The sequence below is a fragment of the Hipposideros armiger genome, unplaced genomic scaffold, assembly GCF_001890085.2.
Source record: "Hipposideros armiger isolate ML-2016 unplaced genomic scaffold, ASM189008v1 scaffold_792, whole genome shotgun sequence".
Lineage (NCBI taxonomy): Eukaryota > Metazoa > Chordata > Mammalia > Chiroptera > Hipposideridae > Hipposideros > Hipposideros armiger.
In genome coordinates this window covers 331,306-348,093 of record NW_017732142.1, presented here as the reverse complement: position 1 = coordinate 348,093, position 16,788 = coordinate 331,306, and the positions used below count along the sequence as shown (strand labels likewise).

The following is a 16,788-nucleotide window of genomic DNA, read 5'->3' as shown; positions in this document are numbered from 1 at the left end:
AAAATGGGATTTCTTCAAAATCGCTGTTTCAAAGTAAAGCTTTCTAGTGATCGCCTCAACATGCTTGTTCTTCACTGCATCGAATTTAGTGATTAGGAAGAATGCAAGGCTAAACTTAACTCACTATTCTTTATTTCACACATAAATATAAAGGTTGTTTTAAGCCATTTTCTTTTAAATACAAGGTTACAATTGACTTAGATTGCTACAAGTCTGATTATCAGATAAATGATTGCAATATCCAACAGAATGATTAAGATATTCTAGTATGAAAATGTAAAGCCAAAATTATTATAGTTAAATTAAAATACAAAAGAAAACACACAGTATTTCTTACTGAAGTTAAATGACAGTTTAAGTGAAAGCAACCTGAATATTCCTGATTTTTGAAATCTAATTCTCAAAGGGTACATTCTACTTTTTAAATGAACTGTATGCAATAAACTATTTCTTCCATAAATCTTAAATTACAATATCAAATTATTTCTGAATAACCTCCATTGACAGTTTTACAAAGTGTTCTCATAATAACACTTTATGTTAGTGGCATCTATAATGGCCTGATTCCACCTGATCATTTTCTTCTAGACAAAAAATGTTAATGTAACTATGTTCAAAGCTGTTGAAAATCATTCTGAGGTAACATTTCACAGCTGAGTTGCAAAATAATTAAAATTTCATTGCATTTCATTCACTTAGTAACTATAATGTAAAAGCACTGTATTGTATTAGATGAGCACTTTGACGTTTTACCATCTCATTTAATTATTATCAAACCCTATGAAGTTGAAGTTATTATCCCCATTTTAAGAAGATAAAGAGCTCTGTTTCAAAAAGATTAAATAGAATGCCTGGGACTCGACTGCTCGAAAATGGCAGGGCTAAGATTCAAATCCTGGTGGAATCCACTACAAAGGCTGATGTTCTTTCCTGTATTCCACACTTTCTTGAGAAGAACCACTTCAAAACTTTTCTAAACAAATGATACTTCCGATCCTACTGCAGTTTCTGGAATACTCCCCCTTCCAAAACCGCACTATGAATATTTAGCTTTCCTTCTTGCTATTATACAGTATTTTAAATTGGATATCTAAGTCAATAAAACATAATACAGAAATTATAATGTCCACATATTGTATATAAATGACACTATAAATATTAAATATGAATATATAAACTATATATTTATAAAAAAAATCTCTAAACAGGAGTTTAGGGTCCTCTCAGTTTCATCTACAAGGAGACAAGTTTTGAACTAACAAAACATTTTTCTAACATTTATAGAAAGGGTTACTTACTCAAGTTCTAAAACAATGGTCAAGCAAAATTAAATAAGAATGCCATTTACTAGTATTATTAGACACTGACATTTAAAATTATGCCCTTTTAAAAGGAAGTGATCTTTTTCTGGAGAAAGGCTTTCATCGCTAATAACAAAAGTTAAGTTGATTTGAAAAAAAATCTCTTCCTTTTTCTTTTTTTTTTTTTTTTGCTAAAGTTTTAAGAAATGTTGTTTTTAATTAATTGCAGTTTGACTGAGTAATGTTTCGGTAACATAAAGCTTTCAATATGCATTAAGCACACAATTCCAAGAACTTAGTCCTCCCTTTTATTTTGTTTTTTCTTTAACGAGGTAAATAAATGTTTCCCTATTAATAAACTCACCACAGAAAATAAGCTGAGATTCAGGTCTAGAAGTGAACATACTGGCATACAATTGAGCTGGACTAACAAGTAAGTAGTTGTCACCTGTCACTCCAAGACATAGGCTCACAAATGATTTTTAAGTGCAGTTTAAAGAGGCACCACAAGATGACACACTTCTTTAATAGCAGAAACTAGTTTTTCAGGTAAACGGAAAAAACATTATGACAGAATTAATTCCTTAAAAATTAAGAAAATGAACACACTACTTTAAAATAAGCCATAATACCATAATAAAATGATATAACAACTAAAATTTTTAAACACACATTATTTTGCTTCCCTAAGGTTTTCTACTTCCTAAGCACACTTCCTCCCAATGGACATTTCTCTAAAATTAAAGATTGCAAACCCACAAATGAAACTGACTTGTAAGTAGAATGCCTCTAAAACCTGTGTTGAACTGCTGCCACCTGCAGTCTGACAAAATCTGAAGGCCAAGCAATGTGTGGGTTTCCTTTCTGGGGTCCTACTGCCTTCACTTTGACCACAGTAATGTCTAGCCCAGATTGAACAAGGGTGGTTGGTCATTTTACACCAGCCACAGGAAAGGAGCTTCTATGGGATTTGGGCATATGTGCCTTTGACTACAACAACAAAAAATCAGACAATAAAATAGACATTAGAACAATCGTTTTCTCCTATAAAAAACAAAACAAAACAAAAGGCCAGCATGTAGTTAGTGGCCAATATTCTCCACATGCCCCCAACACATTTCAAAAAGCAGGCTGACTTATTTTGTTGCTGATCAGAAAGACAAGAAATAAGTGTGGTGTTTTTCAGAATGAACTCTTCAGGTGCAAAGTTGCTCAAAACTTGGTCACTGAACCACAAGCAAAATCATCTGAGATGCTTGATAAAAATGCAGATGGATTCCCAGACCATGCCCAACTTTGACATACTGAAGCAGGATCTTTGGGAACCGTAGCCTGACATTAGCTTTTGTTTTGATTAATTACTCCAAGTGACTCTGATGTGCAATACTATTTGAAAACCAAAGACAAAAGCTGAATTAATAAGCAGAAAAAAACTAAAACAATCCCAAATATGGTTCATTAAAAATAATACCGTTCTAAAGTTTGGTTATGGAAAAAGAGGAAAAACACAGGAAAAAGAGAAAAAGACACAATCTTAAGAGCACAATACACTCTACAGCAACAAATGTATTACAAAATCACCCAAGAAACAGAGATTAAATAAACTAATTACCGTAGAATAAATTGGACAGGTGATTAGAGAAGTTAACATTGAAAAGGACAGCAGGATATATAGTAGGTCCAAAGAAGATCTTTAAAATATAAAAAACTGATCGTTTCAATCTTCAACCATTCCAGTTCCAGAAACCTCTACAACTCATTTAAAGATACCACAATAACTTTAATAAAAATCAGATATATATCAGCAAAAACAAAATTCAAAAGTACTGTAACTTGTGAAAATACAAATATTCTAAATAAAATATCAGTTAATAGAATCCAAAAAATATATCTAAAAATATACATGTTTTCCAAAAGGGATTTATTCAAGGAAATTAAGAAATCAGAAAATTATGGAATTAATTTAAGTCACTACATTGATAAATTAATGAAAAGCACACAATCAATAAGTGGGTACTAAAAGGCATGTGATAAAATTCAACAGCCATTCTATTTAAAAACCTTTAAATAGAAACAGAAGCTAAAGGAAACAACCTTAAAACAATAAAAGCCATTTATCAAAAACCAACAGTATTTCCGTTTTTTCAATTATAGTTAATATTCAATATATTAGTTTCAGGTGTACAGCATAGTAATTAGACATTTATATAACCTACAAAGTGATCACCCTGATAAATCTAGTACCCACCTAACACCACACATGCTTATTACAATATTATTAACTATATTCCCTATGCTGTACTTTACATCCCCATGAATATTTTGTAACTGCCAATTTGTACTTCTTAATCTCTTCACCTTTTTCACCCAGCCCCAAACCCATTTCCCATCTGGCAATCATCAGTTTGTCCTCTGTATCTATCAGTTTGTTTCTGTTTTGTTTGTTCATTTATCATTTTTAGAATCCCTATACGGTATAAGTAAAATGTTCTAAAAGTATCAATTAAACCCATCAGGTCTCATGTATCATTTAAGGCTGCTGTATCCTTGTTGATTTTCTGTCTGGATGATCTATCCACTGGGTCAATGGGGTATTAAAGTCCCCTATTATTACTGTCTCTCTCTTCCTTTATGTCCATCAACATTTGTTTCATGTGTTTAGGTGCTCCTACAAATGGGTGCATAAATATTTACAAAGGTTATATCCTCTTGTTGGATTGATCCCTTTATCATGATAAAATGTCCTCCTTTTCTCTTGTGATAGCCTTTGTTTTATTTAAAAAGTATTTTTCCTGATATAAGTATTGCCACCCCAGCATTTTTTTCTTTTCCTTTTGCATGAAATATCTTTTTCCATTCCTTTACTTAATAGTCTGTGTGTGTGTCTAGATCTGAAGTGGGTGTCTTCTACGCATGATATGTATGGGTCTAGTTATCCATTCAGCCACCCTTTTTTTTTTTTAAAGTTGCAGAAAAGGAGTTTATTAGGAAAAAAAAATACATTTCAAAGAAACAGAAGCAGGCCCAAACAGTAGAGAATGGCTCAAGGGCCATTATTAGAAAAGAAAGTACACTCCAAAGAGTTTGGAGTGGGCAGAGCAAAGGAAGCTCAAAAGACCTGTCATTTTTTTTTTCTTTCAATAGATATTCAGAAAGGCTATTCTCATTCAGCCCATTCGGAACAGTTGAATATTTTGCCCATCATCATAACATTGAGCTGGTAAACAGTACGAACACACACAGTGGCCTATTTAACATCTAATCTTTTTGGTGATAATAAACCACTAGGATGGGCTGCTGAAAGAATTATAATAGATAAATATATGCAAGGACTCAATGTTGAAGTTTTACAAAGTTTAAGTCTCCTTCCTATAAACTAGGAAGGACTTTGAGGGAATAAATTAAAATCTTAACCATAATCACTGGGACCCAATTTCTTCATGCACTTTACTTTAAGGCCCTAGAAATTATATTTTAAGAAGTCCATTGCTATTTTGGCAAATGATCTAAAATTTATTATTCCTTAATTTTTGGGAAATTCTGTAGAATGGACTAAGGTTGGCTGCTTGTGAGGCACACTCGCTGAAAGAGGTTCATGCCAGTGCATGAGTTAGGTGGGGCAAAGTCTCAGGGAATCACCAGGGTGGAATCACCAGGGTTAGCCAGGTTGCTGTAGACACAGATTTGGCACCTGCCTGTGGCTGCAGGCTGGGTTGGGGGAGGGCTCAAAAAAGGAACAATGGTGCCTGCCAGCACTTCTGTCCTGAAGAGAGCTGCCCTCCAGCACTTGCCCTGCAGCCAGACAATTCAGTTCCTCCCCATATGTTCCTGGTGCTTTTTAAGCTGCTGTCACTTCGCTGGAGCTCTGGACAAGTTTTGTGAACGAATGAGTGTGCTCAGGCTGTTTAAGAGGATAACTGGGTCTACAGCAGCTCTCAGTCTCACCCAGACACAGTCCTCACTGATTTTCACAGCCAGATGTTGTGGGGACTCCTCTTCCTGGTACTGGTGCTTTGGGCTGGGATGCCTCACTCCTTAGAGGGGACCTCTGCAGCTGAGATATCCTTCCCAATTCTTAAGCGGCACATGTGACTGTGGGACCATCCATTTTGCATCGCTGCCCCTCTTACAAGTCTCGACATGGTTTCTTCTTTATTTCCTTTTTTCTATCCTTTATATCAGTTCAGCTAGTCTTAAGGGTTTCTCAAGGGTGGTTATTTTATAATTTAGTTGTAATTTTGATGTGGCTTTGGGAGGAGGTGAGCACAGCATTTACCTACTTTGCCATCTTGATCTGAATTCCCAGTATTTTCTTAAGTAAATTTAAAAGCCATTACAATTAAAACCAAGAACAGAGATACCTGCAATCCCCATTATTATTCAACATTGTCTCGGAGGTTCTGTTTAGTAACACCAATAAGGTAAATCTGAAATGACACAGAATGTTATTTCGATTTTTATAAACATTGGAAGAGAAAAGATAAAACCATTTCCTTTTGCTGATGGATATAATTGTATATACTCTGAAAAAACCTAAATGGGAATAAGTAAAAAATTATGGAATTATGAAATAAGGTGGCTGTTTACACAGCGAAGTCTTTATCAATAAGCACCTAGAAAACAGAAATAGCTATATTCTATTAGCAACAAATGAAGAAGCTATAAAATACTTAAGCATAAATTTAATAAAATGAGTGTAAGATAAAGGGAAAACTATAAAAATCTTACTTAAGGACACAAAAGAAGACCTAAATAAATTGAAGGGAATAGCATGTTCTGAAATGAAAAAAGAGATCATAAAAAGGCCAGTTCACCCAAAGTCAATATAAACTCTCCACCCAAGCAAAAAACTGGAGATTTCTTCTATTGAAAGTTTAAGCTAGAATGACTCTGGCCATCAGGCCCAGCTAAGCACAGGGGTCAAGGACACTACTGAAAGAACACAGAGAATTCAGTGAATGCCATGTATTAAAAGATGAGATCACAACATCTTTTATTTTTCTTGGATCCTAGAAAGCCAATATCAGGCCTTACACCTCTCAGACAAGAAACCAGAGGACTCCTCTCTTGGGACACCTGCCAGCCCAGGAAATATGACCTATAAAAACCAACATTTGGGGCAGGGGATACTCACTCAAATATACAGCATCACTTACCACTTGAAAAATTTAAAAAATAGGTATATGGTAGGTCTTTTCCATAGAGGAGCTAATAAACTATTTTTAGAGTGTGTGTTATGTCTTTTCAACTAAATAATTCAAAGACTTTATAATCCAATTGCTAAATAGAGAATACATATGAAGTGCTGAAAGAGTTCAGTTATGAGAATAATTAAGAACAAAAAAAAGAAGGCAACTTGTAGAAACATTCGCAGAAGTCATCCATTTTAAATTTTGGTTTCCTTATTGCTTACCAATAAATTTTTTTTAAAAACCTTTTAATTTTATCAGGAAATTAAGCAAATTTAAATGTACACTATATATATATATATATATGGAAAGGCATACATTGTTTTGAACATGCATGAACATGTACCAAAAGAGACTGTTATTTCAATGTTAAGTTCGAGTTAGGGAAGAAAGGCAAATAAGAGGTTCACAGTCTACTGTAAATTAATAAATTGGAAGAGACTTTATTTTATATGCTACAGCATTCCCAGTGCTTACAGCGATGCATAACATATAGTACGCATTCAATAACTATTGGGTTGTTGGAAAAGTCATGATGTATTGTTTTTATGTTTTTGGTTGCAAAAATGCGTCATGACTTTTCCGACAACCCAATATTTTGAATGTCAAGTGAACAGTATAAAGTGGAGACTATGTGACTGAGTTAGGCTTGTAAGCCAATATTCTTAGAGAATTTCCAGACTTCAGATCTGTCTTCCTAAAAACTAAATAAATATCAGAATTTTAAAAACATAAAAGCCCTTAAATTTAAAAGACACAATAAAATGCAAACTATGCATAGGCAAAGTATGGACACGTATGAGTGTGTGTGGGCAACAGAGTGCACGTGTGTATACAGAGCATTTGGTTTGTGTGTACACACTATCCAAGTATACAGTGCATACAGAGTGTATGTATGTATAGTCTCTTAAATGTGTCCATAAGCAGGTGGAGAGAGACTAAACTAAGAAAGTATAATGAGTTATTTTAAAGTGTCCACAAAAGATAGAGAATAAGTTAGGAAAAGGAATCAACAACATATTAGTCTTTGCTGTGATTCATATCAAATAAGCTACCTGAATAAAATTACAGTCCAGTTTACTCTTGAACAGAAGTTTGAACCGTGTAGGTTTACACACCCATGGATTTCTTTCAATAAATACCTGTTTGTTTTTGATACGGGGTTGGGAGTCTACGGATGCGGCGGGTCGACTATATGATTTAGTCTGCTCAATTCTATATAAGTGACTTGAGTACCCGTGGATTTTGGTATACATGGGTGGGATTGGGGGTCCTGGAACCAATCCCCCATGGATACCAAGGGACAACTAGGTTTTTGGGGAATCAAAAGCTATACACAGATTTTCAACTGCGCAGGAGTCAGCACCCCAATCTCTGCATTGTTCAAGGGTCAGCTATATTTGATTTCCTACTGAAACTTTCCAATGGGAGAAGAAAAATATAGTGAACAGTCTATACTGTTTATCTATAGTATTTCAAATCCAATCATTAAACTGTCATGCCAGATTTACAATCAATCTTGTGATTTAAATTGAAATTAGCATCCCAAATTGTGATTATTTTTGGATGAATTGATAAAATCAAGCTTTTGGCCCTCAACTGTGACCCTATCACACCCCTCTGCCAGCCAAGCACCTACTAAACTTTCCTTCTCCATACGACTTCTGCATCTTATGCCCATTTCCATTGTGAATATCATCAGTTTATATGAGTATGTGGCTACTAAGCACAAAGTAGCATTCAATAAACGTTTGGTAAAGAAAAATAAATATTTCTCATTCAGTAAAATGACTTATCTCAACAAACCAAAGACTCATACCTGTACCCCGATAATAGGAGGAAGATCCTATCAAGAAGGCAAAGCCAATTCCAAAGAGTAAGAACAAACTTTAAACAGCTGTTATCTATTCGATAAACATACTGGCCAGGCCTCCTGCTGGGTGCTAGGATTACAGAAATATAAGAAAGACCCACAGGCTAGACCACGAGTCACCAAACTATAGGCAATGAAGAGAACTGGCCCATTGTCTGTTTCCACAAATAGTGTTTTATTGGAATGCTGCCACACTCATTCATCTACATACTGTCTCTTGCTGTTCTCACAGTACTGCAGCAAAACTGCGTAGTTGTGACATAAGACTGTCCGGCCCAGAAACTCTAAAAGCTTATCTGGCCTTTTATAGAAACAATATGCCCACCTCTGGCCTAGAGGAAATTCAGCCGTAGATCTGAGAGCCAGTCGTTCGAATACTCCTGGAGGAACAAAGGGAGGAATCAGGGCAAGCTTTTCTAGATGAAATGATTAGCTGGGACTTATGTGAAGATTGGGAAGCAGCCTGACAGAACTAAGAGGAGAATGATCCAGGTAGATCTAATCACATGGGAAAAGGGCTGGAAGAAACAGGCTACAAGGCATGTCTCAGGGACTGCAAGAGTCTGGTATTACCAGAGTGCTTATACTTGCCAAAAAAAATAAAGCACACACACACACACACACACACACACACACACACACACAAATACAAACCACCCCTGGAAGGACACACAAGAAACTAATAAAACAACACAGGACAGATAAAAATAAATAAATAAATGTAGTCACAGAGACTTCACTAAATACCTTTTTCAATTTCTTGGGGTTTCTTTTAGCTGAGCCATCCTGCCACCTGTTGGCAGCTCAGCGGCAGCTCAGCTCGGGCCGGGAATCGAACCAGTGACCCTGTTGCTCACACTCTTGAGCAAGCTCTTAACCAACTGAGCCACTTGGCCGGCCCACTCTTGTTCTTTAAATCACATGAACACATATTAAAAAGTGTGGATTTCATCATAAAAAAAGATATTAAAGGAATTGAAGTGACGAATGATAAGATTAGATAAGCAAATTAGATAGATTTTCTGTAGATGCAATGTAGAAGATGGCTAGAAGGAGGAGAACGTAGTTAGGAAGCTACAAATGGACGACTGACTATTAAAAGCAAATATGTTAACAATATGTTCTGGAGTTTACAACATATGAAGAAGTAAAATATATGACAAAAATAGCTCAAAAGGGGTTAAGGAAAGTAAAAGGAAAATTAATGTAAGGTTTATACATTGTTTTTAAGTAGAATAACATTAATTAGAGGCAGACTGTGATAACAACTTAAGGGTGGATACTGTAATCTCTACATTAACTATTAAAAATAATACAAGCAGGTTTAGATAAAAAGCCGAAAGTAAAAATTAAATAAAACTTTTCAAAAATTAAAAAAAGAAAAGCCTTGACAAATCTAAAAAAAAAAAGGGTAAAACAGAGACACAAAGGAACAAAGAACAGATGGGACAAACTGAAATGAATTAACAAGACAGTAATATACACCCAACCATATCAGTAATTACATTAAATATAAATGTACTCAGTCTTCCAATTGAAAGACAAAGATTGTCATACTGAATAAAAAACAAGACCCAACTATATGCTCTTTACAAGAGATACACTTTAAAAATAAGAACACTGATAAATTGAAAGAAAAGGATAAAAAAGATAAACAGTAATATATAAGAAAGCCAGTATGCCTATATTAATACAGTAAGATTTCAAGAAAAAAGTTATTCCCTGAGTCTAGAAATAAAGAATTTTCACAATGCTAAAAGGACCGATCCACAGCAGACAAAACAACCCAAATGTGTGCAGAGTTAACAGTTAAAAATACAGAAAGCAAAAATTCACTGCAAGGAAAAATACGCAAATCCACTATCATAGTTGGAGATAGCATCTGACATAGAAAAAGCAGACATGACAACATTTGCATCAACACTGATATATAAAACCCACTAGAATAGTTGCCACTGGTGGGAGAGGAGTGGAATAAATATGTGTAACAGGAAAAAAGGGAAAAAAATTAAAATTCAATTAAACAGAAAACGAGCCTTACACAGACTGATGATAGCCTATATAAAAGGTATGTGTACATCGATACTCGGGACACTGGATTCCAAGTGAAAACTGGGGATCATATTTATTGGGAAATGCTAGTTTTATATAGTTTTTCCTTACCAGCATCACTTTTAAATTCATAATTCTTCCAAGGTTATCGATGTAGTAGACACTATCTTGATACCATGAATCGCAGTGCAGATAATTATACATCCCGAAAGCATGCATGTGTTCCAGTGTGTACTGATCATCTCGAAGTTTTACTTCTGCCACAGCTGAAATATAAGAAAACAAACATCAAGAGTTTTGCCTCAGGTTGTTCCTTTCTGCAGAATGCTTACGTGGCAAAAAAAAAGGCCGGTGAGCAGCTTCCTCATCCAGGAAGAGCACAATGATGGTGCCAACATGGGCCAGTGAAGCAACGTCCTCCACAACTAGACTGAAGAACAAAACGACAGCAACTTGTCTGTTCCCCTTCCCCGATTCCCCAACACTGTTCCCCTCCCCCAATTCCCAATAAAATCTTAAGGAAAAAAAAAAAGCGCAGAATGTCCATCACAAAGGCCTTCAGAACAATTCACTGTATCATTCATTCAAAACAGTTTCTGGCCGCCTCCAGGAACTGCGTGCAGAGGATAAACAGCAAGTAGAACTGACATGGTCCCTGCCCTTACGGAGCTCAGCAGACAGTGGCCATAGGAGATAGGGCTCTTCATGCCATAACCTTTCCTTTCAGGCACCCCTTCCTCGGAGTGATGAATCAACAGAACAGAGAAAATCTAAAATTAAAGGATTCCTGTCTTCTGGGCAAATATAAAGTCCACTTCATAAAGTGTTTTTATACTTTTTAAAATGCTTTTACCTCTATTATCTCATTTATTTTTATCACACATTAAGAAGTAAAGAGAATGTTCTTATTATCTCATTACACAATTATGGAAATAAATGTAAACGCAAATGGTGACTTCTCCAATGTTATACCACATCTTTCACAAGAGTACAGTACAAAACAGTTATACCTGAAACAGAAAAAAGTTTTCCTACTTAAAGAATAGTATTTTTTCCACTAGAGCATAAGATGCTGCCATATTTTATTTTACTTTTCTCCAGCTTTACTGATATAATTTGCATATAACACTGTATGTTTAAAGTGTATGACATAATGATTTGATAATATGCATAGTATATTGCAAAATGATTACCACAGTAAGTTAACATGTCCATCACCTCATAGTTAAAGACTTCTTTTCTTATGATGAGAACTTTTAAGCTCTACTGTCTTAGCTGCTTCCATAATTTTAAATCTGCCAAATGTGATCTCTGCCTCTCACTCCTTCTTCCCTTCTATACAGACAGGAAGCCTTACAGTTCAGGGCTGTCCGTGACCTTGAATTAATTTCTGCTCCAACAGGAAATATATTAGTGGATCAAGCTGGATGGTACCTTACCATAATATAAAACTCACCTGACTGTATTCCAGTTGGGAGTATTGTATTATTTTTCCAGAATGCTCCATTGCCCCTAATTCTATTACCTGCTTTGAGTCCTGGCTGACATATCCATCCATTCATTTATACAACACATATTTGAATAGGCACCAGAGATACAACAATGAGCAAAGGCGCACAGAATCTACCTTCTTAGCACTTATGATCCAGTGGGGAAATGGACATTAGTCAAATAATTGAGTAAGTAAATATGCGATTAAACTGTAATAAATGTTATTAGGAAAAATTACTGCCTACTGTGAGAACAAATAATTTTGGGAGCTGATTCACTTGGGGAGATTAATGAAAGCTTTCCAGAATTTGAGCCAAGCTACAAAGGATAAGGTAGAGTTAAGAAGACACACACACACACACACACACACACACACACACACACACACACTTATCACAGGCAGAAGGAAAGCAGGCAAATGTAGGAGGAAAAACTTGTGTTCGAATACTCCCAAGAAGGCCAAACTGGCTGAAATACAAGCAACAGAGCTGTACAAGGAAAGGCTTACAGATGAATGAGGCTAGAGAACTGGGCGGGGTTGGGTCATGAAAGGCCTTGTCTTTATTTATAGTTGTGGATAAACTTAATGTAATAAGAATTCACTTCAGATTTTTAAGCAATGAAGTCAAGTCCAGATTCAAATTTGTAAAAGGATCAATAATAACTACAAAATGGAAAACACACAGGAGCGAAGCAGGAGTAAAGCCAGGAAGATCCATTAGAAAGCTACTGCAGTCATCTGGGTAAAGGATGACTGAAGTTTGGAGGCATTGCCAAAGTAAAATAATTAGAAACTTATGATGGATTTGATAGAGGCTGAGGAAATTACTATATAACTCAAGAAAACGTTTATTTTGTAAAGAACAGTTAGAAATACGTAGTCCACTGATTAGAAGAGAAACAATCAATTCTTGGTTTTCTAGCACCACTGTGTGGATGAAACTCGATACTGCAGGAAATGTACATGGTACCATAATGGCCCAACGCAGTAATATTAGACGATACTATGACAAATATTACACAACAAATACATTTCCTCATAATTGCGCTGTTAGTGCATAGAAAAAGGTTGCCTATGGCCCACATGAAAAAGGGGACATCATTATCGCATCTGTCATGTAAATCACCTTGAGTATAAAAGGAGAGGCAGAGCAACTGAAAGGAGAAAAGCAGTGTTGAGAATGTGAGGCTGGCAGAGCCTCCTAAGAGAAGGGGTAAAGAGCAGGGAGTCTTAAATCTCTGTTGGGATCTTTGAGATGGTTAAGAAACGTCTGTAACAAAGGGCTAAAAAGCCAGTGTAGTCAATATTGTATTATTTAATATTATCGTGCACTGAAAAAAAAGCTTTCCTGAAAAATCCTTCTAAGTCTTTTAAAAAGAACTTAAGGCTTAAATTCCTTACAAAACATGCATGGAACCTCAAAAACCTATAGTTTTTCATTCACAAATTATTTATTGAATGTCTACTAGGTGCCAGGCACTGTGCTTGACATTGGGCAAACGCTGATGAATAAAACATATATGATCCCTGCTAATGGTGTTAGCAATACGTAGTTGCAATTACTGCTTCTTGTACGTAATACGCTATTATGTTGAACCACATGAAACTGCCAATATGCAACTCTTGACACCAACTAAACATGATTCAATCTAATACTTATATAAACGAAGTATAGTATTTTTTTAAATAGATGGGGGTAGAGGCAAAGAACATTAAAACATTAACAAAGGTCACTTCTTAGACCATTTATCTTCTAATTGGACCCAATGAGTTAAATCTTCTTTTCACCTAGTTACTGAGTTTGCTATTTGTGTCTATAAATGTGAAAAAGTAAGAGTACCAGTTTGTATTCCGAGTCCTGAAGCAAGATGTATGGAACAGGGCGGGGCTAGGAGTAGGAGCATTGCTCTCACTAAACTGCATTATATAATGCTTCTGATACATTCACATATTCCCCTGCCTCGCTTCCCCATCATTTCCTCCATGAAAATAGTTATGAATTTTATAATACAGTCTACATAAATACAATGGCTACATAGCTCCTCTCTCCCTTTACTCCAACTACAGCCTAAATCTTCACCAGCATGTATCTCCCTACCCTGCAGAAACAGCCCACCTGACTATCCAGGTCACCAGAAACAGCATGAGCTGTAGGGTCAGCTTTGCCACTGCCGAGCAGCTTGGTGAAGTTACCTAACCTTCCTACCTGTCTTCTCATGTGTAATACAGGTTAATAGTACTTCTCCTATAAAATCATTGACAAGCTTACCTTTAAAACATAGAAAGTGTTTGCTCTAAGGCACCTAAGACGAAGAAGTATTGATTTCCCTGTTTCTCTCCCTTGCAGGGCTAATTCTCACATTGGTTGGTGCATGAGTCCGTTCTCTCCTCCCTCTTCTGGACCCTCCTCCAGGAATTATCTCCTCTCCCCTGGTCCCTTCTCCTCCACTTAAACATGCTGAAAACTTACCCACTCAAAAACCAGACAAATGAAACAGGTTTGCTCCTCGCTGCACTGCACTCAACACAGAGCTCTCTCCTACCCTGTACTTCTCAAACTTCTTTAAAACGTCTGCAGTCCCATTTTCTCATTATCCTCATTTACCCATTTTAATTTTGCTTCTTCTCCACCATTCTATAGAAATCTTTTTTTTTTCACTTAAAAATATATATTGAATAACTTTTGCTTGCAGCCAAGACGGAAAATAGTGACCAGATTTTATCATTCCATCAGAAACAGCCAATAAATTAACATTAAATAAACTAGACAAAACTACATTAAATAACAGTTTTTCAGGACCCTAGACATCAGGCAACGAAGGACAGTGATCCCTAAGAAATGAGAAACAAACGAGGTGAGCCCTACCCACTTACTTCCTTGAGTGAGTTTCCAGACCATGGCACAGAGGGGAAAGTGAGGTAGAGCCAGACAGCCTCTCTTTGTTGTGAAAACTGAGTGATAAAGTCTAGAGAGACCAAGGCAGCTATAGTTCACTAAACAAGAGTACCGGAGAAGAGAGAACCACACAAAGAGAGAAATTCAGAGATCTGCAAAGGGTGTCTTTCAAATACTCAGCAGAGTACAAGTGGCACATGTTTAAACAAACTACCCCAGGTCAGGGAAAGGACCATCTGAAAGGATAAGAGAGAATCATTTGGGGCACTTACACAAGGCTGGGAGCTGTGACTGTTCCCACCCGACAGAATGGAGAAAACTACGAATTCATGGGTAATGGGCAGAACACACAGAAAAGTTTTGTCTCGTTGTGGGGAATAATTAGCCCTAGACGGAGCATTGCTCTGGCCCAGCCTAACAAATCGTAAAAAGCAAGCCCCGTTAGAATTAATCTGTCTCCAAGTAACTCAACTGCATCTCAGAACAAAGTTCAAGGAGATTTGTAAGAACATAAATATACTCTGCAGCCAACCAAGTAAAATTCACAATTTCTGGCATCTAGTCAAATATTACCAGGCATGCAAAGAGAAAAGAAAACCAAACCCATAATGAAGAGAATTACCAATCAACAGAAGTTCAACACATAACCAACACAGAAGTTACAATTATCAGGACAGAATACCGAAACAGTTATTATATTCCACGTGATCAAAATGGTACATCAAAGATGTAAAGATGATTTAAATCAAGCTTCTAGAGATGAAACCTACAACATCTAAAATGAAAAATACACTAGATAGGATTAATGACAGATTAGACATTGAGAAAAAAAAGATGAGTGAAATTAAAGGCATGAAAATAGAAATTATAAAAAATAAAACAGAAAAAAAGAATGGGGAAAAAAGTGAAAATAACACTGATGCACTGGGGTCAACTTACATAAATCTAAAAAAGGGCAACTGAATTTCTCAAAGGATAAAAGAGAGAGGGATAAAAAACTGAAAGAATAATGGCTGAAAACTTTCTAAACTTGATGAAAACTAAATCCAGAGATCTGGGAAGATCAACAAACCCCCAGCACAGGACTCATGAGGGAAACCACACCAAGGCACAATATAATCAAACTGCTCAAAACCAATGTAAAAGAGAAAAAAATCTTAAAAGCAGCCAGAGGAAAAAAAGACAAGTATTAAAAAACTAAGATGGAGAACATGAGATTTCTCATCAGAAGCAATACAAGTAAGAAGACAGTGGGGCACCATCTTTAAAGTAATGAAAGAAAAAAATTGTTAACCTAGAGTTTTACACATGGCAAAAACGTCTTTTGAAAACCAAGGCGAAATAAAAATGTTTTCAGACATACAAAAGCTTAAAAATTTCATCACCAAGACCTGCACTTCAAGAAATATTAAGTCTTTCAAGGAGAAGAAAAATGATACAGCTAAAAATATGGATCAATACACTTCGTAAGCTATATAAATGTCTAACCATTATGCTGTACATCTGAAACTAACATAATACTGAATATCAACTGTAGTTAAAAAATAAAAAAATAATTTAAAAAATATGGATCTACATAAAGGAATAAAGAGCACCAGAAATGGCAACTATAGGAAAAATATATAAGATTTTTTTCTTATCATTTAAATCTCCTTATGAGATAATTAACTATTTACACAAAAATAACAATGTATTGTGAATTTATAATAATATGTAAAAGTAAAATGCATGACAACAATTGCATAAAGGCAAGGAGAGAAATGGAAGTATAATACTATTGTAAGGGTCTTATAATACATGTAAAGTAGTGCAGTAGTACCCTTTGAACGTATCATGTAAGAAGTTAAAGCTGTATATTTAAACCCTAAAGCAACTACTAAAATAACAAAACAAAGATGATAAAGTCGATTCATTAAAAAATACTCAATCCAGGGCCGGCCGAGTGGCGCGATGGTTAAGAACTGGCTTGGGACGCCAGAGGGCCC

General features: G+C 35.8%; 1 protein-coding gene across 1 annotated transcript in view; it reads right to left on the bottom strand.

Moving 5' to 3' along the window:
• NUDCD1 (NudC domain containing 1) overlaps positions 1-16,788 on the bottom strand; it is a 65,767-nt gene that overhangs the window by 44,146 nt on the left and 4,833 nt on the right. The window contains exon 2 of the mRNA XM_019628466.1: positions 10,527-10,681. Within this exon, the coding sequence (XP_019484011.1) occupies positions 10,527-10,681 (155 nt within the window). The remainder of the gene's footprint in view (positions 1-10,526; positions 10,682-16,788) is intronic.